Here is a 20,630-nt window from a genome sequence, read left to right as displayed (position 1 = left end):
CGCGAAGAGGTGATGTTTCGACAGCGATCAAGGCAAGATTGGCTACAGGCAGGGGACAGGAACACAAAAATTTTCCACAACAGAGCGTCTCATAGACGAAGAAAAAATACCGTCAGATCGCTGCAAAGAGATGATGGGTCAACTTGCAATTCTGATGAAGGGATGAGAGACATGGCACTGGCCTTTTACGAGTCTCTTTACACGTCCGAGGGTTCGTCAAACATTGAGGCGATTTTAAATCTGTTAGACTCTCCGGTCACACAGGAAATGAATCAGAGGCTCACTGGAGCTTTTACTGATGCGGAAATTGAGACGGCCTTGTTTCAGATGGGGCCCACGAAGGCGCCTGGGCCAGATGGACTCCCGGTGATTTTTTATCAGAAACATTGGGCTCTTCTAAAGGATCATGTGTGTCGTGCGGTGAAGGACTTTTTGGCGGGAAAGGAATACCCAGCGGATTTCAATGACACAATCCTGGTGTTAATCCCCAAGGTAAACTGTCCGGAGGTCCTGGCCCAGTTCAGGCCGATTGGCCTTTGCAACGTTTTATACAAGATCGCAGCAAAGACGTTGGCGAATAGATTAAAAGGGATCCTCCCCATTCTGATCTCGGAGGAGCAAAGCACCTTTGTGCTAGGGCGGCTTATTACGTATAATGTCCTCATTGCATATGAGTGTATCCATGCGATTCGAAAGAGAAAAAGGAAAAAACCTCTGTGTGCGGTTAAGTTGGATATGATGAAGGCGTATGACCGTGTGGAGTGGTGTTTCCTTGAGCATATGATGTTGAGATTGGGCTTCTCTGAGAATTGGGTTCAGATGATTATGAGGTGTGTGCGCTCGGCGAGGCTCTCAGTCAAACTGAATGGTGGGGTATCAGATATGTTCTTGCCTTCCCGGGGCCTTCGGCAAGGCGACCCGTTGTCCCCATATTTATTCCTCTTTTGCGTTGAAGGCTTCTCGGCACTGCTCAAGAAATCACAGGAGAATAAGAGGCTCACTGGAGTCTCCTTCGGTCATAGCGGCCCAACCATCACCCACCTATTGTTTGCGGACGATAGTATCGTTTTCCTTGAAGCAACTAGGGAAGGGATGGAGGAACTATGTGGCATCCTGGCTGCATATGAAGCTGGCTCGGGACAGAAAGTCAATTTTCAGAAGTCCTCAGTTTTCTTCGGAAAAGGCTGTTCTGACGAGACAAGGCAAGAATTAAAAGAGGTGGCAGGCATTTCGTGTGAAGCGCTGTCAGAAAAGTATTTGGGTCTTCCTACCGCTGTCGGACGATCCAAAGATGGGGCCTTCAAAAACCTAACTGACAGGTCTAGGGGTAAGGTGAAGGGATGGAAGGGACAAGGGATGTCAAAGGAAGGGAAGGAAACTCTTGTCAAATCTGTTCTGCAAGCGGTGCCGACCTATACAATGGGTTGTTTTCAACTGTCAAAGAAGATGTGCACTAAGTTGCAGTCGGAGTCCTCTAATTTTTGGTGGGGAGAAGCAGATGGCAGACGCAAGGTTCATTGGCTAAGCTGGAGTAAAATGAGTGCTCCAAAGAAGAAAGGGGGAATGAGATTCAGGAACTATCAGGAATTCAACCAAGCATTATTGGCAAAGCAATCCTGGCGGATTCTGACTAAACCATCATCCTTGTGCTCACGGGTGCTTATGGCAAGGTATGTAAAAGGAGGAAACTTTCTTGATGCAACCTGCCCAAAGGGAGCCTCATTTACCTGGCGAAGCATAATGCACGGACGAGAGCTGTGCAAGGAGGGTATGATATGGCGAATTGGTGATGGTGCTAAGGCTCGGGTTTGGGAGGATAATTGGATACCCCGTGATGGTCTGAAACGTCCACTGGGACAAAAACCGGGGGTACGTGTCACGCATGTGAAAAAACTTCTCCTCCCAGACGGTAGATGGTGGGATGTGGTCAAACTCAATGATGTGTTTTTCGAGGTGGATGCTGCAGATATTGTCAATATACCCGTTGGTCGAGCTGGAACTGGAGATTATATTGCTTGGAATTACACAAAAAATGGGGTATTTTCTGTCAGATCTGCATACCACCTGAAAGCGCAACAGAAGAGGAATGCGGCTGCTGGTGCGTCCTCATCATCTTCGGTCGACGAGCACAAAGGTTGGCTGGCTTTGTGGGCAGCCAATGTCCCGGGCAAGGTGAAGATCCATGTGTGGAGACTGATAAAAAATGGTCTGGCGGTAGGGGAAGAGCTACAGCGGAGGCACATCAACGAAGGGGTCCGATGTGTTGTTTGTTATCGGGAAGAGTCTCTGATGCATCGATTTTGGGAGTGTCCTCACTCTGTCTGTGCGTGGTACATGCTTCAATCGCTATCGGGACATTCTTTTGCCTCTCCGGTGGAGAAGATTGCCAGACCAAGAGAATTGCAAGGCTGGATTCTTGATTGGATGGGACAGCTACCTGAGAAGGAACTGGCGCTCGGTCTCATGCTCATATACCAGTTATGGTTGGCCAGGAATGAGGCGAGAGACCAGGACCAAATCGAGGATGCGCATGCTATATCCAGGAGATCCATGGGGCTAGTGGAAGAATGGTGGGCTAGTAGGCCGAAAGGAGTGACGCATATGGCCAAGCCAACTGAGAGATGGTGCCCGCCTGAGGAAGGGTTTATCAAGGCTAACGTTGATGGAGTGTTCTCGCTGGCGACGGGGAGTGGTGGTATCGGTGTGGTTCTGCGGGATCAACATGGCGGTTTCCTTCGGGGAGCTTGCTGTTTTTTGCCTACCGTCACAGACCCGGAAAGGGCGGAGATCCTGGCCTGCAGGAAGGCGCTATTGATCGCGGCGGAGGCGGGTGTGGAGCGCTTGTGCTTGGAAACGGACTGTCTAGCGGCGGTGGCAAAACTGCGAGGGGCGGAGATGGATAGATCGCATCATGGACCTCTGGTAGAGGAAGTGAAGGAACTGCTGAAGGGTTTTACCGAGTCGACGGTGAAACACGTGCGACGCTCTGGCAACAGAATTGCGCATGTCTTAGCTAAAGAAGGCTGCTTGAATAATTGTAATAGGACCTGGGTGGAATCGCCACCAACCTGGTTGTAGAACTATTGGCATCTGATTGTGCCGTTGAGTAATGAAATAGCAGCTATAATTCTCAAAAAAAAAGGTTGGTTCTCCAAACTGTGCAAATTTTGACCAAGAATATAGATAATAATACAAAGATCTACAATATCAAATGCATATAATATGAAAATATATTTCATAACAATTCTAAAAAATTATTATTTTGTTTTATATGTTTATATTTTTATCAATATAGATGATTAAAGTTTACGAAATTTGACTTGGACCAAATCTTATATGCAACATATTTTGAGCAGGAGGGAGTAGTAAAGTCACATGAAATTCAATTTTCTTTTAGCTATTTTAATTTTCTTGTTACTAACGTAGGCGTCATAAAAACTTACGAAGTTATGTCGATTAGTTTGTGACAATGGAGTACATAATTTTGAGGATTTTGGATTAGCATACGTTTAAACCAAACACACCCAGTGGCCGGTGCTAGAATTGAACTATGATGACATCACGGCCTTGCGAGACGGTGCAACCTTCTCTTAAGAGTAAGTTTCAATAAACAAGAACACGTCCCTAATTCGGCATAGGGAAATATGGGTACTATTTTTAGTTGAAAGTAGAGGCGTTCACTCTTATCCAACAAAAACCATGCCCAAATTAATCCAGAGAGATCTAATTATAGAACTAGGTTGCTCCACGCACGGACAAGTATAAAACTGGATGAATTCAAGCAAGCATGTTTGGTTACGGTTCAAAACTGTCGAGTCTTTGCTAGTTTTACACCAACATAAGAAGCAAACAGAATCAATCTTCGTTATTCGCAGAGGCAAGTTAGATCTTTTTCCTCAACCCCTCAATTTCTTGCTTGAGAAACTATGGTGTTGCTTATGAGAGTCGTTTTGAACGCTGATCTTGTTGAATTGCACCTTGCTGTCCCAAAAGGCAGATGGAAGCTGGAGATGTAACTCACCACAAGGAGAAAAAGGATAAGGTGATCATCTAGAACTTTTTTCCCCCGATAAAGGGAAAATATTGATCATCTGGAACTCGAAGCAGAAAAAATTATGCTAAACAATCACACTTCAATCGACGGTAATGCAACATGCATGTCACGAAAGTACGAAATGTCTGATGAACACATGCATCCCTTATTCTTTAAGGAACACACCGGCGAGGCCAAATCGGCAAAGGAAAAAAAGGACAAGAAAGAGAAGAAGGACAAGACCAAGGAAAAGAAGGAGAAGGTTGGGGAGGCGACCGATGCGGCCAAGCTGAGGGCAAAGCTAGAGAAGATCGATGTGAAGATCGACGACTTAAAGGCGAAAAAGCAGGAGATTGTGACACGGCTGCAGGAGCTCGAGGGCGCTGCTGCCAATGTAGCAGCATAGGCACCCGCGATCGGATGACTGGATGAGGTTCCAACTTTCAAACAAGTTTGTAGAAAATCAATACGAGTGACATTTCTGCAAGTTGGTGCAAGAAATGCAACGTTGGTATGTCTATCTGGAGCTATGTGTGCGCATCCAGCATTGTACGATCACGTAGTGATGATTTGCTACACATGAATGAATGTTTATTATCCAGAATAACATAATATGCATATGTTTTACATCAACTGAAGATGGAACTCGTATGCTTTTGTGCTACATAAGAAACCTCGTATTTCCTTTCTCACCAGTCACATGGCAGTGGGAATGGAACACAAAACTTTCAAGAGTCCAAACTCCAAACAGAGCATGAACCAGGGAAAGTTCTTTCAACTTGTATCAACAGTATCGTGCTGCAGTTCACAAAATGACTTGACTTCACAGGAAATCTAAATGTCCAAGAACTTTTTATCAAGCAAAATTAAGGAACTGAGGCTTCAAAACACAGCAATTTTACATTGACAGTCCGTATCCTTCAAGATTCCAAGGATATCAGCGTGTGAACTATTGGAGTACTATAAGAAAAATTGAGACAATTTTTCATGCTCAATTCAGATATAGTGGCAAACTTAATGATTACACAGTCGAGATTTTTATAGAAACGAGTGGCACAATCCAAATATATTAACATTCACTTAGGCACAACCTCACACATAATAAACTGATCTTAACAGTGCATGCAGTCGGTACTCACAAAATATAAATATTTATCTAAGTTTCTCACAAAATATGTAGCTATGGAGACTGCTGTGGTCTTCTGCTTTGAAAGTTGAAAATATCCATTTTCCAACACTCCTAAATCATGCTGCCCTGGAGCTGACCATCTCTGATCTGCGCAGCAATGTCTCTGACAGCACCTGGCCCATGAGGGATGAACACCGCTGATGACTTGGACGAGGCACCAATGTCTTTCATGGTATCAAAATACTGGGTCACCAAAACCATATCCATCACATCCTTGGAAGAGGTCCCGGGCACATTCTCAGAGAAAGCAAGAACACTGTCTCTCAGCCCATCGACTATGGCCTGGCGCTGCCTTGCGATTCCCAGACCAGCTAAATACTTGGATTCTGCATCACCTTCAGCTCTCTTGATCTGGAGTATCTTCTCCGCTTCAGCTTTCTCAGTGGCTGCCAACCTCATCCTAGCAGCTGTATTATAAATTAATTACAAGAACAGTTAAATGTTGCCACAGAACATATCCGGAAATTTATGGTGCAAGGATATAATGCAAATGCTTACAACACATATTTTTCAGAAAGATAGCATCAAACAGTTATTCAAATCTTGAAAGAAGTTAAGTGGATTTATTCTACTAGTAATTGACTAGAACAGTTTGTTACAGTCAATTCAGTAAGTAACTAAGTAAGCTTGCAATTCTATGTGGGGCCATGTATCCAAACTCAACTCCGACCTTGAACCAAAATGTGAAAAAACTAAAAAAATGTTTCCTAGTATTTTCATTTAGATGGCAAAACACATCAACAAAGGAGAAAAAATAATAATTTTGCAGACTGAATATAAGAGTAAATTTCCATACTGCACGCATTTCATTGTAACTACCAGAAAACTACAAACTACTCGAGCGCAATGTTTCAATAAACTACACATCGGTTCAATCTCTACAAATGAAACAGTATGGCTTGGGATCTACAGTTGTCAATGTAATTAACATCTAGGACCTGCACATCTTAAGCAAAAATATGTCGAGTTCTATAAACTCTGTAGTTCTCTGACAGAAGGGCAGGTAAGAAACATAACCATTACATTTAGCTGAAAAAAAAAACATAGATGTTACATTTAGCTGAAAAAACATAGCTGTTACATGATGCAGCCAAGTAACATTTGAAATAGATATATGTCTGCAAGTCTAATCTGGGTTTCTTTAAAGATGTATATTTTACATACAAGGTTGCTACCTGATTTGATTTCCAAACCACAATACTCTTTTGTTGGCCAAAACTGTAAAAATTATAATCATACATGTGAAAGAAAACCGCAAGCTTAGGTGTCGCATGTGTAAAATGACAAGCAGGTCTGATTCTATCTCATATAGTAGTAGTGGTGGGGTGGTTTACTACAACACTATGGTCAAGTATGTGTAAATGTGTGAAAAATAGCTTTGATTAGTGTCAACTGCCAGGAAGCTAGAACGACCACTCAAGGCCATGTCTATTGATTTACCTCCATTATTCCTTTGAATATGAAAAAGAACTGTCTTTCATGGAACACATAGAATTGTTCCAAATGTGTAACGTATAATCAGACAGTTGATCTTAACCAAGGATAAAATGGAAAGTGTAGTTTGTACATACCGGCATTGATCTCATTCATGGCTCTCTTCACATTTACATCTGGCTCAATATCAACAATCAGAGTTTGCACAATCTCATACCCATAGGCAGACATTGCCTACACAGAAGATAAATTAAATTAGTAAAAGATCTAACATATGCTATAAAAGACCAAATACATGATGAACAAAAACCTTTTCAAGCTCATTTTCCACAGCCTTCGCTATTTCGTTCTTCTGCTCAAATACATCATCCAAGATCATCTTAGGAACACTAGCCCTGATCACTGCACACGATGAATAGAGAACTATTAGCATCAAATACATCATCCAAGTTCTATGAGAATTAAATGAAGAACGAAAATGCAACATAGAATCAGCAATGTTCAGGTAAATACCATGATAGGATAAGGGAACAAAGTAGATGAGCAAATTTATTTCTGCAATGGAATTGTAAACTGCAGTTCAAAACATACAGTAATCTTACCATCGAAGACATAGGACTGAATTTGCTCTCTGGTGTTGCTAAGCTTGTAAAAGGCATCAGATGCCTTATCAGCAAGAGCACGGTACTGCACAGATGCCACAACGTTGACAAAGACATTATCCTGCATATTAATCACGATATACATCATCAGAGAGCTACGAGAATACTGAACATATTATTTTGTCTCTAAATTGTAGGTATCCCATTCATATGAGAAAGCATAGATGATGTTTGTACATATTCTCAATGAACAAAAATATATAGACTACAAAGCATTACTTCTCATAAGTATTTCAATCATGCATGAAAATTCCTCATGGCACCTTCAGCATGTACAAACAAAGAATGCATACAGAAGATATAAGGAAACCTTAGTCTTTGTTTCACATTTGACATCAAGCTGTTGCACACGCAGCGAAAGATATCCAGCAATCTGCTGCCCTATACACCATGGCAAGCAGTGGCATCCCGGCTCCAGAATCGCATCGAACTTTCCAAAAGTCTCCTTGATGGCTACTGTTGATTGATCAATCTGTATCAAACCAAGTGCCTGACCCATGGCTTATCTACAAAGGAAGAAAAGGCGGATTAAAAGTGATTCGCTAAAGAAAATATACAGACATCTAATGTTTTTGCAAGATATTGGCTAATCATCACTCTTGGTGGTGACTTCTCCAATGGAGCTAGCTGTTTCGAAAGCTTTAGTAAATCAACAGTATGCCAATCAAGACAAACTAAAATCTTCATAAGTGATAGCATCACAGAGCTAAAGTTGATAGTCATCATGACTTTACACAGCGACAAATGTATGGTTGAAAGCATATGATGGCTAATGTCTAAAATGGAGAACCTGACTAATCGCAATACTTAGACAGCCTATGGCAAAGAGAATAGCGTTGCAAACATACAGATCATGTAAAAACAGCATATTGTTACAGTGACAAACTCCACGACTCATGCTGGACAACCATGTCATGTAAACAGAAAACATTATCACAGGTTAAACCAAAACATATTTCAATGGCATCTGGACAACAATTCCGAAATAAAGGTACTATGGTATCCCCAGGAAGAAGAAATGAAATCCCGTATAAATAAATTGCACTTATAAACCAAAAGTGCGGAAAGAACAACAAAAAGGCATACACTTATCAATCAGCTTAGTGCAGAGCAGAAAGCCAAGAGTTGTTGGCTTTACGGTATTCTTGGGAACTATAGGAGGTACACTGCAGATACAATATATATAGGGGCAGATAAAGATCATGCTAATCCTGATTCCTTAGTTGGGCGGAGGGTTGCGTGCAAGTTGATGCCAACTCAGAAGGGTGTTTCCGATTCACTTGTTTTGGTCAAAAGTCAAATGTTCAACGCCACTAGGCCATCCAACAGCTAATAATCAGCACGTCGCAATCTTTAACGGGTGATACACATCTGTGGCCAAGACAATTAAACGAGACTAAACCATACAACCACTTGGCCATGCCAGCGTCCTATCTTGTATCCTACACCACTAAATATTTCGCAGCTGTGATGTGGCCACCGTGTCAAAAGCCAGGCAATACATAATAAAAAAAAAATCTGCTTGATTGAAATCTAACTGAAATTACAAAGCTGTGAGCCATGATCATTGGTCCGATGCAATTTCTCGATTTAATAGAAGCCCAAAGAGGTGCAGGGACAGTCTGGAACAACTCAAACCGAGTTCGCCATCTATGCAAACATGTCACATCCACGGCAGAAAGAAACCACTAAAATAATAAGTTGAAGGTTCCAAACAAGAAACACACATCCGTGCCCTAAATTTGTTCGTCAGTCCGCGGAAACAACAAGATTGAAGCCGCGGAAACAATGATAAGTTGGAGGCGCCGGAAGATTTGAGGTCGACTCGAAAGAAACAAGTGGAATTACCAGGGATTTCAAGAAACAATGTTAAAAGGAGAAAGATCGCCAACATCTTGTCTAAATTATCACACCCAACCCCCCGTCCAAGAAAACCATGACCTAACGCGGGAGAAATTACCAAGGCCCGATTCCAAGAAACCTAGAGAACCCGCTGCTCTTGCCCCAATCGCCTCGATCAAAATTGACGCCGAGGCCTCAAGAGGATGAAATCAAGGGGGGTTAGGTCGAGTAGGAAACGAACCGCAGGGCGAGACAGAGGATAGCAAGGATGAACACGCACCACGGGCTGCTGCTGCCTGCTCTCGAGATTGGTTGGATTGGTTCGTCCCTCCGTCCGTCTGCTCTGCTTCCTTGGTCTCTTCCGCCTCCAAATCGGGCGATTTACACAAAAATAACCCAAAAGTGGAAGAAAAGCACAGACTGACCCTCCGGCGAAACTATTTCACCAATCTAACCCTTTTGTGTGGCGCCTCCCGGGGCGCCACACATGCCCATGTGGCTCCCCTCCTGCCGGCGCCACCGACCCAGCCGACGTGGCTCCATCGACGCCGAGCCGGTGCGCCCATCCGACGTGGCAGCATGTGTGGCGCCCTCCCAACGGCGCCACACATGCACTTGTAATCCCCCAAAACATACGCGTAAGACAATTCCTCCGGGACTTAGCCGTTTTGCGAGGCTCGATGTGTGGCGCCGATGCCACCGGCGCCACACTAGCATGTGTGGCGCCGATGCCACGGCGCCACACATCCACTTAAGTGTGGCGCCCGCGCCCGCCCCCGGCCCGACCATCTTCTTCTCTCGTTTCTTCTCCTCTCTCCCTCTCTCCCCAAGGCGGCCGGCGGTTCCTCCTCCTCCTCTCTCTCTCCCCCAACAAATCGGCCACAAATTCATCGGATCTGACCGGCCAATCTCTTCCCCATCCATTCCTCAAGGTAATCCCCTTCGAATCCCTCACATTCATCCACTAATTTCATAGATCTTGCTAGATTTACACATGAACCCTAGACATGGAAACTAGATTTGAAATGGCTATGTATGTGTTGAATGTGTATGTGTAGGAACCCTAGATATGTAGGAACCCTAGATATGTAGGAACCCTAGATATATAGGAACCCTAGATGTGTTGAATGAAATTTTACATGTATGTGTTGAAATCCTTATGTATGTATGTGGTGAAAGGCAAAATTGGAGCTTAGCAAATGCATTCTATTGTCTTACATATGTCTATTATGTGCCTAGGAATGGTATGTCTTACGAAATTCATATGTGTGATGTATTTGGATATGAACTCTCATGTATGTGTGATGTATATGTGATTCGAAAGTTAGATATATTCTCATGTATTCTTGATGGAATAACTCATATTTGTTAGGAATGTATGTGTGATGGCTTATTTGGATATATTCTCATGTATGTGTTGCTCATATTTGGTATGAATGGCTCATAATATGTTGTATGTGTTGCTCATACATGTAGGATGGTGTGGCTTCTGGATGAAGAGTACGACGGGGAGCACCGGGCTGTTCATATGACGGAGAGGGAACGGATCTTCACCCTTTGAAGATTCGTTACCATGGCACACCGGATATACCTTATGACGAGAGGTACACGGAGTTCATCCGGCCTACCGGTCTTATGCCGTTCATATCCCTTGTAAGCCGTGGGGGCCACACATGAACCCCTCGGCACTCACCGCCCTTGTCGACCGGTGGAGGCCGGAGACTCACACCTTCCACTTGAGGGCCGGCGAGATGGCCCCTACTCGCAGGATGTTTCCATGATCCTTGCACTACCTATTCGGGGCGAGCCACTCGTGTATGAACACAGCCTTCGATGGGTGGCGCCAGCGGATGGTGGGGCTTATTGGCGGGGCTCCTCCGCCGCCGGAAAATCCAAAGGAGAGAGTTCCCGCCGGCGCGTCTTTCACTTGGATCAGAACTAACTTTGCGAATGCCCCATAGAGGCCGACGAGGACACTCGGAGGACGTACGCCCGCGTGTACTTATGGTACATGATTTCCGGGACTCTCTTTCCCGACAGGTGGGGGTAAGCTGGCCCATTGGTGTTGGCTGAAGGCGCTTACGGTGTTGGACGCCCGGTGGAGTTGGGGAACAAGCGGCACTTGCCTACCTCTACCGGCAGGTGATGATTTGTTCTATGTACTATTTTCCTATAGTAGTGCGCTACACAAAGTAGTAACCAAATATATTATGTACGCAGCTTGGACGAAGCTTGTCGCAGGACCGGGAGCAAGACTTGTCGCAGGACCGGGAGCAAGACCGGGAGCGGCGGTATTGGTGGATGCATGCTCCTACTTTCCGTATGGAGCTGGGACCGCCTATCAGTTGGGCGTCCCAGGGTACTCAACGAGACGCCATGGCCTCATTTCCCTCACTTTCCTGATCGGGAGCCCACTTGGGCATACCTTTGGGACAATGTCTCGGAGATGACGAGCGATCCAATGGTCATGTACGGAGCAGTACACTCGCGGAGTTGGACACTCTTACCGCCGAGCAGGTAACCGATCACCGCGGAGTTGCAATCCTAGTTTTGATTGATTCTACTGGCATCTACTAAATAATTGTATGCTCGCAGGTGGAATGGGAGCCATATGGTACCTACTACCGTATTGGCGCGGCGATGACCGACCTAAACCCCAAGTGCACGGAGGAGGCGCGGTTCCGGCGTATGCGCTGCCCACTCATATGCATGTGGCTTGTTGAACACCACCAGCCGCAAAGAGTGATGAGACAGTTTGGGCTGTATCGGAGTGCCCACCAACGTGGCAAGACACGGACAAGGCGCTTCACGGGTAAACTTCGGAATCATGCGATGGAAGATTCTTGATAGAAGAGGTACAAACTAACTTGTTGATTCTTGCAGGCTTGATAGGCAGCGGCAGAGGAAGATCACAAATTGGCCGATCCATCATAGCGGCCACATCACAGCGTTCCAACACTCGCTTGGAAGCGGCACGGAATGCTGGCCCCGAGCGGATTGTGCCTCACGACTTCACCGCTTTCAACAACTACCTCGAGTGGTTCCATCGGAACACGCGTATCGAGTTAGTGAAGCGCGCGTATCGTGAAGAGATCTTGGACGACCCCATCCAGGTTCGATGAGGTTGGGCAAAGCCAAGCACGACACTTTTGCTCGCAGAGGAGATCGACTTCTATTGCTTCCGAGCTGAACTTCGTGGTAATGGATTCTCTCACTAACTAGTACATCATCTAGATTGCCATGTGCTCGCTTAAATTGTGTATGCTATGTTTGTCACAGCGGGAGGAGATCCGGAAAACAGGTCGAGGAGTGCGAGGTTGTGTGGGAGCAGAGCCACACGGATGAAAAGCCTCGTCGGACCGTTGCGGAATTTCGTTAAGGTATGATCAGCAACTTTGAATGTACGCAATTATGTGCTTGGTGGCTTTGTAACCGTGAGTTCCATGACGCGAACACCGCACGAAAGATGCGGCGGTTAGCGAACTTGCTAGGTTGCCGCGAAGGCGAAATCCCTACATCCTCCTCTTCTGAAGAACATGTATGGACTATTTTGTTGCTGCGAAACATGTTCTTACTAATTTCAACTTTTGTAATCTCATGTGTTCATGTTTGTGCAGATTCCTCCTGAGGACGACCTAATTCTGAGTCAAGGCGTACTTCCGAAGCGTACCTCCAAGCAACGGTCAGCTTACCAGTTGAAGCCAAGGGGCAAGGCTCCAAACCGGTACACTCCGGAAGATTATGTCAACCGAGGAAAGAAGGTTGTCACTGATGACGGGCCGCCGCGGAGATCAGCTATGTCGAGGATGAGGAACGACGAGCCGTTCTCTTCAGAGGAGGAGGACGAGGAGGAGGAGGAGGAGGAGCAGGAGCAGCGAGCAGGAGCAGCAGCGAGAGCAGCGAGCAGGAGCGGCGAGCAGCGGGAGCGAGCAGCGGGAGCAGCCAAGGCAGCGGACGAAGAGGATGGCCGTCCGGAAGCAGCCCACGAGGACGGCACGTCGAGGACGCAACTAGGATGTGCTACGTGTTGTTGTGAACTCTATATTCATAAGTATCGATTTGTGAACCCTATGTCATTTCGAACCATGGTCTGTAATGCTACTTGTTGTTTGAATCTACGTGCTACAATGTGACCTATGAAGTGTTATATGTGTATGTCATGAAATTGCTACTTGTTGTGTCCAATGTTGTACTCGTAAGCTGTTGGAGTTTGGTAGGATTTTTCAGGTTTTTAACAAAAGTCGGTGTGTGGCGCCCTCCACTCGGCGCCACAAGTGCTAGTGTGGCGCCCACGGCATCGGCGCCACACATGCCAACCTATATGAACTATTGGGTCGAAAACATCCAGGGGCTTCGGACGATAAGTCCTTAGCCGTTTTCGCGAGCCTCTATGTGTGGCGCCCGTGGCATCGGCGCCACACATGCTAGTGTGGCGCCCGTGGCATCGGCGCCACACATCGAGCCTCGCAAAACGGCTAAGTCCCAGAGGAATTGTCTTACAGTATGTTTTGGGGGATTACAAGTGCATGTGTGGCGCCGTTGGGAGGGGCGCCACACATGCCGCCACGTCGGATGGGCGCACCGGCTCAGCGTCGATGGAGCCACGTCGGCTGGGTCGGTGGCGCCGGCAGGAGGGAGCCACATGGGCATGTGTGGCGCCCCTGGGAGGGGCGCCACACAAAAGGGTTAGATTGGTGAAATAGTTTCGCCGGAGGGTTAGTCTGTGCTTTTTCTTCCACTTTTGGGTTATTTTTGTGTAAATCGCCTCCAAATCGCGGCTGTAATTTATGGCCCAGTTCGTGCGCGTCCGGGGATTTCCTTCCCCTTCCTCTGACCAGTGGGAACAGTGTTCAATCGCCGTTGGAATAGAATCTGAGAACGGACGGTCGAGATCATCTGCGGCAGGTTGCCCTTGGAATCCTTTGGATATACGTGATTTTTCATCCAGATATTCCCTTGTTAAAAAAAGAAAGATAGGGCGCGTACGCTCTTCTCTGTAATCCTGGCTAACCGCCTAATAACAAACTAGAACCTTTTTTAATAACAAACTACAACCTTGTTCGCCTTATCTCTAATAAAATCAGAATGTTGGTTGGTACTTTTTTATTTTTCGATTCTACCCTGCACTTGTAGGCCATATTACAACCTTTGCCACCACCAAGTCACAAGTACCGATTCGATGCCATCCCCAATCGTGTTTCTCCTTCCTTTCTTCTCGTCTTCCCCAATGTATGGTGTTGCGGCGGCATTGTTTGACATTTCTATTCGCAAGACAGATGCTTCAATTATGTAGGCAAGAAATCAATAGTTCTAACGTGTGTGCGCAAGAGTGCAGTAGCATCATCCGAGAGAGAGCAGCAGTGCGCCCAAGGGAAAAACACGTAGTGAGCCTGGGACCAAGACTTCAGCAGTACATGGGCGTGGAGGAGAGAACAACGGGAACACACTGGTGGGGAAAGAAAGCACCATAGTTGAGGCATGGTGTTGCTGACCTCTTGCTAATGCTTTCTCTTTTAAAATGGAAGCCTATATTTTTCTTTAGCAAATTTCGTCATGTATAATCCAGGTTCTTATCGAACTATTAGATTAATTTTTCTATTCTACCAATTGATAGTTGGTGCATATAAAATTTTCATGGGGATGTGGTGGCGTCACCTTGGCGATCTGGACCCTCGTTTGCTTTCGGGGTTTATATTGTCGGAGTGGTTTGTGCCATCAACAGTGTGTAGGATGTCGAGGTGGCAGCACCGGATTTTGTTAGTTATATTTGTATACAGCGGCGGAAAAATTCTTCTTTTTGTTGTATCTAGGTGGACGCCTCGAACTGCGATACGGTGGTTCCTCCATGAGGTGGAGTTGTGACCTGCCACACTGTGGTAGCGATCTTTGTGCTACGGGTTGGTGGAGTCTATCGAACCGATAGTTGCAGCCCTAGCATTATGTTTTTGCCTTATACCTCAATGGTTACCATGGACGTGTGGCGTGACAGATGTCTCGGCGTGGCTAGGGCTACGATTTGTCCGATATTGTGTGGCGCCACAAATTGCTTGCGAGTAGGGGATGTTCGGGTGGTTGACCTAGAGTTAGGGATTTTTTTCTCGGCGTGAATATCCAAAATCTCATCGTAAACCGGTTTTACATGTTACGACCAAGAAAAATTCTACCAGAAAAATTTATCGGAATTTGCCGGATGGTGGGCTGGAGGTGCCATATCCCTCCTGACCATGCAATCACTAGTTGATTCTTCGCGACAACCAATTTCAAGATGTCACCGAAAGGAACGTTTTGGGAGTGCGCCGACTTGCTTGTGACCGTGTCGTGTCGACTAGCTAGTCGGCTGCAAGATCATAACCTTGTTTTTAGAGAAATCATGAGCTTCATTACCAATGGCACCTCAAAATATGACAAAACCCTAATCTACCGCGTCGTCACTCCTCACCAAACACCTTTCGTCTTTTGGTAGCAGCATGAAATGATCAGTCAAATCTACTTTGATAAAAGCATATGTACGGCCCCATCAGCCTACGTACGGAACCACCGTGAAAGCAACGAAACCCAAATAAGGTATATCTAGAGGCCTAGATTCATGGTGGCCTTGTGAGCAAACTTGCCCGAAATGGCTGCAGCGGCATTGATGCGTGGTCTATCTCCACGCAAAGAATGCCGGAGCTAGCGCGCCCCCAGTTTCGCCGAAGCTTCCTCTTGAGTTCCATCGATCATTCCATGGGCGGTGGAAGTTTTCCTTGGCTGAAATGGGAAAGACGTGTGATCGTCCACGATAACCTGTATCGCGAGCGACCGCGTCAGGAAGGAATCGGCTCCGTTTCAGTTTTGATGGAACTCGCGACCGAGTAGGCCGCGTTTCTACCAGAACTAGTACAAATGCCCGTGCGTTGCCACGGATCCTCAAATTTTATTTCTCAATGCACATATATAATTCACAACTCATTATGAAAATTCAAAACAAATCAAGGATATTATAATGTACTTCAACATGATAACTGAAGGAATACTTCTTTTATGATTAGACAAAACAACACTTCTTTTCTGAGATAAGTCTCCATCGTAGCATTCTGTGTCCTGAGCTAGTTTACGCTAAGTTTTCAAGAAGAAAGGAAAGGAAAAGAAAAGAAAAGAAAAGAAAAATGTGTAAAAAATAGAGAAACAATCCAACAATTATAACCTACAATGATCAAGAAAACAATAATCACTTGAGGCAAGTACATCATCATGTTACGTGGAAATCTATGAACATCAAATGCAAATGAAACTACAACACAGTTGTTCTCCTTGGCAATGGGACCTGTGTAAGTTCTCCAAGGTGGAGAAAAGGAACCACATTTACTTGACCAAGCCATTGAGCCTGCCACTACCTAAATTGTCCGGTAATTCAGCTATCGGGTTCTGGTTCAGTTTCGTTCTGCTTCTGTTCGGTTGTTGGGTCTAACAAAATACTCTACAAGTCAAAACACGATCAACGGATACTAAAAGACATTGATGCTAGCTAGGCATAGAGTATGATAATAGTGCAAGTGTCTTTGGTTAACTATAATGGCCAGTTTACTTAAACCAAAATCTCATTTTTCATGCAACCTTAAGAAGAAATAGAGCTTTAGAAGTAAGGAATAAGTAATGCCCAAGCTTGAAAGTTGAAATCAAGGAGAAAACTAAAGGAAAATTAGTTGAATGCATGTGGGTTGCCACGGCTCTAAGTTTTATTCATCATCGCAGATGTCAGACATGCAATTAACATATACCACCTCAATTTCAATGAACAAGGCTTATATATTTTAGTATTTTGATAACAACTCCTCTCAATCCTCGATATGGAATGTTAAATACAATACTATGGTTGTTTCCTTCTTATTTTTTAAGCCTAATTTCTATAAAACATGTCATCGGTAGCACTTTGTTTATGATAGTGCGATCCACTAATAATCCTTAGCAATAGCATGCAATCAATCTACATGTTTCTTACACCAAACAATCACATGGAGATCCATGGAAGTTAAATGCAGATCAAACAAAACAAAAGAGAACATATCAGATCATAATTCAGCTCATTATATATACCTACCATGTACCAACGATGTTATTCTCCTAGACAGGCAAAACCAGTGTGACGAAAATGAACAACATTTCCGCTATGGCAGAATGCAAAAACAATCTGCCTAAAATGCCTAACAGCTGCATAATTACCCCCACCCTGGATGTATACACACATATATGCTCCCATGATTTACCTGAACTACGAACTGTTCCAAGTTGAGTACTACTTACTTACAGGGAAAACACATGACTTGGTCTCCACTGAAATGAGCATGCCCCATTGTCTTGACACAGGCGGTCCAGCACAACTACCCCGTGTCCAGGCCATTCTTGGCCCGAGTTTGCGCTTCTCACTACAGATGCAAAAGCTATGCTCCATAGCCGTATATTGGCAGACTAACTACATTTAGTTTCTGTCCATGAAGGATAACATAATAGTTCTATTGACCTCACCAATTATTAACTGGAATAGTATATTTTGTAATCTAGCAAGGTACTAAGCACTCACCTACGGTGTAGAGTTCCCTTCTCCTCACGCAAAAACCGCCACTTCTTCTCCATACCTCCCATCTGACCCATGCAAAAAATAAACACGGCTCCATCTCAGATGAATTCGTCGAACATTTGGGAACAGCTTGACAAGATACTGCGAGCACCCAGCACCGGTGGCGCTCGTTGTGGCCACCAGATCCGGCGAGTGAAACTTATCCAAAGTTGAACATATAATAACAAATAAATATGAGTATTTGTACACATGATCCGCATTAATCAGATGAATGCACTGCAATACTATAATTTAGGAAGCAATGTATATACTAAGAGTTTGAAGTTAGGAGTGGTAGTAGCATGGATCATGATTCTGCCTCAAAGTAGTACAACCCGAATTGTGATGCAACTTGTAGAACAGGTGACTGGAATAGGATATTTGATAAAAATGGAAATATAGATAGTGAACACCTTAGTTACCGACGTGGGAACCAAATCTCACGTATAATTATGGCTTTCTGATGTGCAAATATTTGCCTGTCGGGAAGAAAAACTGGCCGTGTAGGAGTGCTCTTGATACCATAGTCTGCCTGGAGCCTTTGGTGCAAATACAAACAGCTGGTGTGAAGAACGGTTTGTTCCCTCTATGAAATAGTACTTTATCGGTTAATGCTTGTTAGGCTTCAGTTTTAGGAATTAGCACAGAACATATATATGGCACCCTAAGTCTGATTATTAGTGAATATAGCTAAGGGTAAATTCCTGTTGCACCAGAGAAGAGGCCAATACTGTGACTACATGGATTTTTGATTGATTATCTTGCATGTGTTATGAGGAATACATTTTCCAAGAGTTGCTCATTCAAATATATTTGAACAAATTATCAGGATTAATTATTTATCACTTGGAATTATAATGTCGCCTAGAATAAGAAGGTTTTTGTTCTTACAATTTTGAAAATAGCCCACTATAGTCTTCCATTCAGTAAGAGGCATTCTCGAGAGCCAGAAAAGGATTTATTTAGTTTGGATAATTAAGATGAAAAATAATGATGTGTGGTACCCTCCACGGTTCAGCCCTATAGTTCAAATCTAGCGCAATATTTTCCGACTTCTACTACATGAACAACGACTAAGAATTTATACTCCCTAATGGTCTTCAAATTTGACAGTCTAGGGCTGAACCGTGTCTACAAAAATTCTTCAAGCACCAATGTAGTGCAGCAATATTTTGATAAAATCCAATTATGATAAGGATGAATTATGCGGGGCACTGGATCAACTCCTAAAGAGTTCCACCTCAAATTGCTAATCGGACAGACACAGATAAAAATCTAACATATATATTTTTCATCATCTTCAGGCACATGCTTTTGCTTACCTACCGATCTAATTGATGGATGCAAATATCTTCATTGGCTTGGGTGTGAGCAAGCCAGCATCACAATGAAGTCATCCAATCAAGGATTAAACAGACCTCAAATCTCCTTGATGCTTGCAAAAATCTTGGTGGCACTCCTTCTTCCCATGCAATTCGTCATGTCCCCTTTGTTGCGACCGGACGCACCTCATCGACTGCTCCCATTAAGGCATTCCTAGATTCTAGAAGAAGTTCAAAGAGCCACCCTTGGACTAATCCTTCTTCGATGGTTTAACTTTGACCTCTACTTCCTCCATGGGTTGCTCTAGCATGACCGGTATCTCTAGCCAAGCTGACTCAACCTGGCTATCCATTCGGAATACTTTGAGAAGCTCCCTTGTACGAGCATCCCTTTGGCACATCATTTCAATACAAGTGTTAAAGGCACTACCTCGCAAAGACAATAATCTAAACATAACATTTCTGAAGGCATCATACCAGAGAGCAAATGTCATGCTGGTCACGGTCCAAACTTTCGACCGAAAATGATCGGCGAGAATGTATTTCACATCAGATGTAATGAGAGAGCATACATTACCAACTCTGCAATGGTTCCTGAGGTTAATATATGCTCTCTCGACCAACAAAGCAGCCATGTGCCTCTCTTGAGGTGACAGCAAGAGGGACTTGGCAATGGCGTTGTATGGCCACGCCTTTATGACTCCACCCTCTGAGCCCGACCATATCTCACCTGCCACAGTCATACGATTTCGTGATTTGGCATGCACATTTGCAATGATGGAATCTTATAATGTGTAAATGTAGCAACAGAAATCCACTGTCAATATGAGATCATAGATACCGTATGAGGTCGCGGCCATGGAAAGCACTGGCGTCCGGCCATAGCCTGCCACGTGAGGGCTTTCCTAAACACCGGCGCGCTGTTCGATCCACCATGGCTGCTTCCCCGAAGCTCTCACCCGAACAGGGAGGCAGAGGCGCGGGCGCCGTGGCGGCGGTCTCGAGAAGCCCGTTGGCCATGCCCATGGCCACACAGAGAGCGGGCAGCGCAGCCGCGCGGGCACGCTCTCGCGGAACGGCGTGCTCTCCTCGTCGCCGCGGCGCACACCGGCGCCCTAGCCGGCGAACACCTCGTGGAGCGCCTACACCCCGTTACCGGACTCGGCTCCCGCCCAGAGCTGTCGGCGCTGCGGCTCAGCGGCGAGGGTGCGGAGGAAGGAACCCGCCTGCGTCTCCCGGAGCAGGTGGGGCCGCACCTCGAGCGGGGGAGGGCAGAGCGCCAGAGCGGGTGCATGGCGGCGTGGAGCAGCACCTCGAGCGGGGGACGGCGGAGCGGGGGATGACGATGTTGTGTGTTAATGAGATTTGTTCAGGCTAAAATCATGGAGTTTGATGCGCGTCAAATTTTTTTTTTGGAAAGTGTCTTAAATATTGTGATGCGGTATTTTTTAAGTGATTTGGTGGGAGGGTAAAATTGTCATATCAAAAATATGTAGGACGAAAACTCCAACCGGAGGAAACAGAACATGTTCCTCCTTTTTATATAGTAGAGATA

General features: G+C 45.1%; 2 protein-coding genes across 5 annotated transcripts; one reads left to right on the top strand and one right to left on the bottom strand.

The window, feature by feature from the left end:
• Positions 1 to 3,760: 3,760 nt before the first annotated feature.
• Positions 3,761 to 4,439, top strand: LOC124653187 (protein PXR1-like). The gene is made up of 3 exons (XM_047192258.1): positions 3,761 to 3,877; positions 3,998 to 4,042; positions 4,212 to 4,439. The coding sequence occupies exons 2-3, from the start codon at positions 3,998 to 4,000 to the stop codon at positions 4,437 to 4,439; spliced, it is 273 nt and encodes a 90-aa protein (XP_047048214.1). The 5' UTR covers positions 3,761 to 3,877.
• Positions 4,440 to 4,991: 552 nt separating this feature from the next.
• On the bottom strand, positions 4,992 to 9,531 carry LOC124684291 (hypersensitive-induced response protein 1). Of its 4 annotated transcripts, none has more exons than XM_047218639.1 (6): positions 9,441 to 9,531; positions 7,629 to 7,824; positions 7,259 to 7,379; positions 6,967 to 7,058; positions 6,794 to 6,890; positions 4,992 to 5,629 (listed from the first exon to the last, which is right to left on the bottom strand). In XM_047218639.1, the coding sequence occupies exons 2-6, from the start codon at positions 7,815 to 7,817 to the stop codon at positions 5,274 to 5,276; spliced, it is 855 nt and encodes a 284-aa protein (XP_047074595.1). In that variant the 5' UTR covers positions 7,818 to 7,824; positions 9,441 to 9,531; the 3' UTR covers positions 4,992 to 5,273. The 4 variants fall into 4 exon arrangements, with proteins under 4 accessions (XP_047074595.1, XP_047074602.1, XP_047074611.1 ...); XM_047218646.1 differs by having other exon boundaries at positions 9,402 to 9,522; XM_047218655.1 differs by lacking the exon at positions 9,441 to 9,531 and adding an exon at positions 9,279 to 9,379.
• Between the last annotated feature and the right edge of the window lie 11,099 nt (positions 9,532 to 20,630).

This window comes from Lolium rigidum, chromosome 1 (genome assembly GCF_022539505.1).
Source record: "Lolium rigidum isolate FL_2022 chromosome 1, APGP_CSIRO_Lrig_0.1, whole genome shotgun sequence".
NCBI classification, from domain to species: Eukaryota; Viridiplantae; Streptophyta; class Magnoliopsida; order Poales; family Poaceae; genus Lolium; species Lolium rigidum.
The sequence above is the reverse complement of the archived record's forward strand: the minus strand, read 5'-3'. Positions and strand labels throughout refer to the sequence as shown.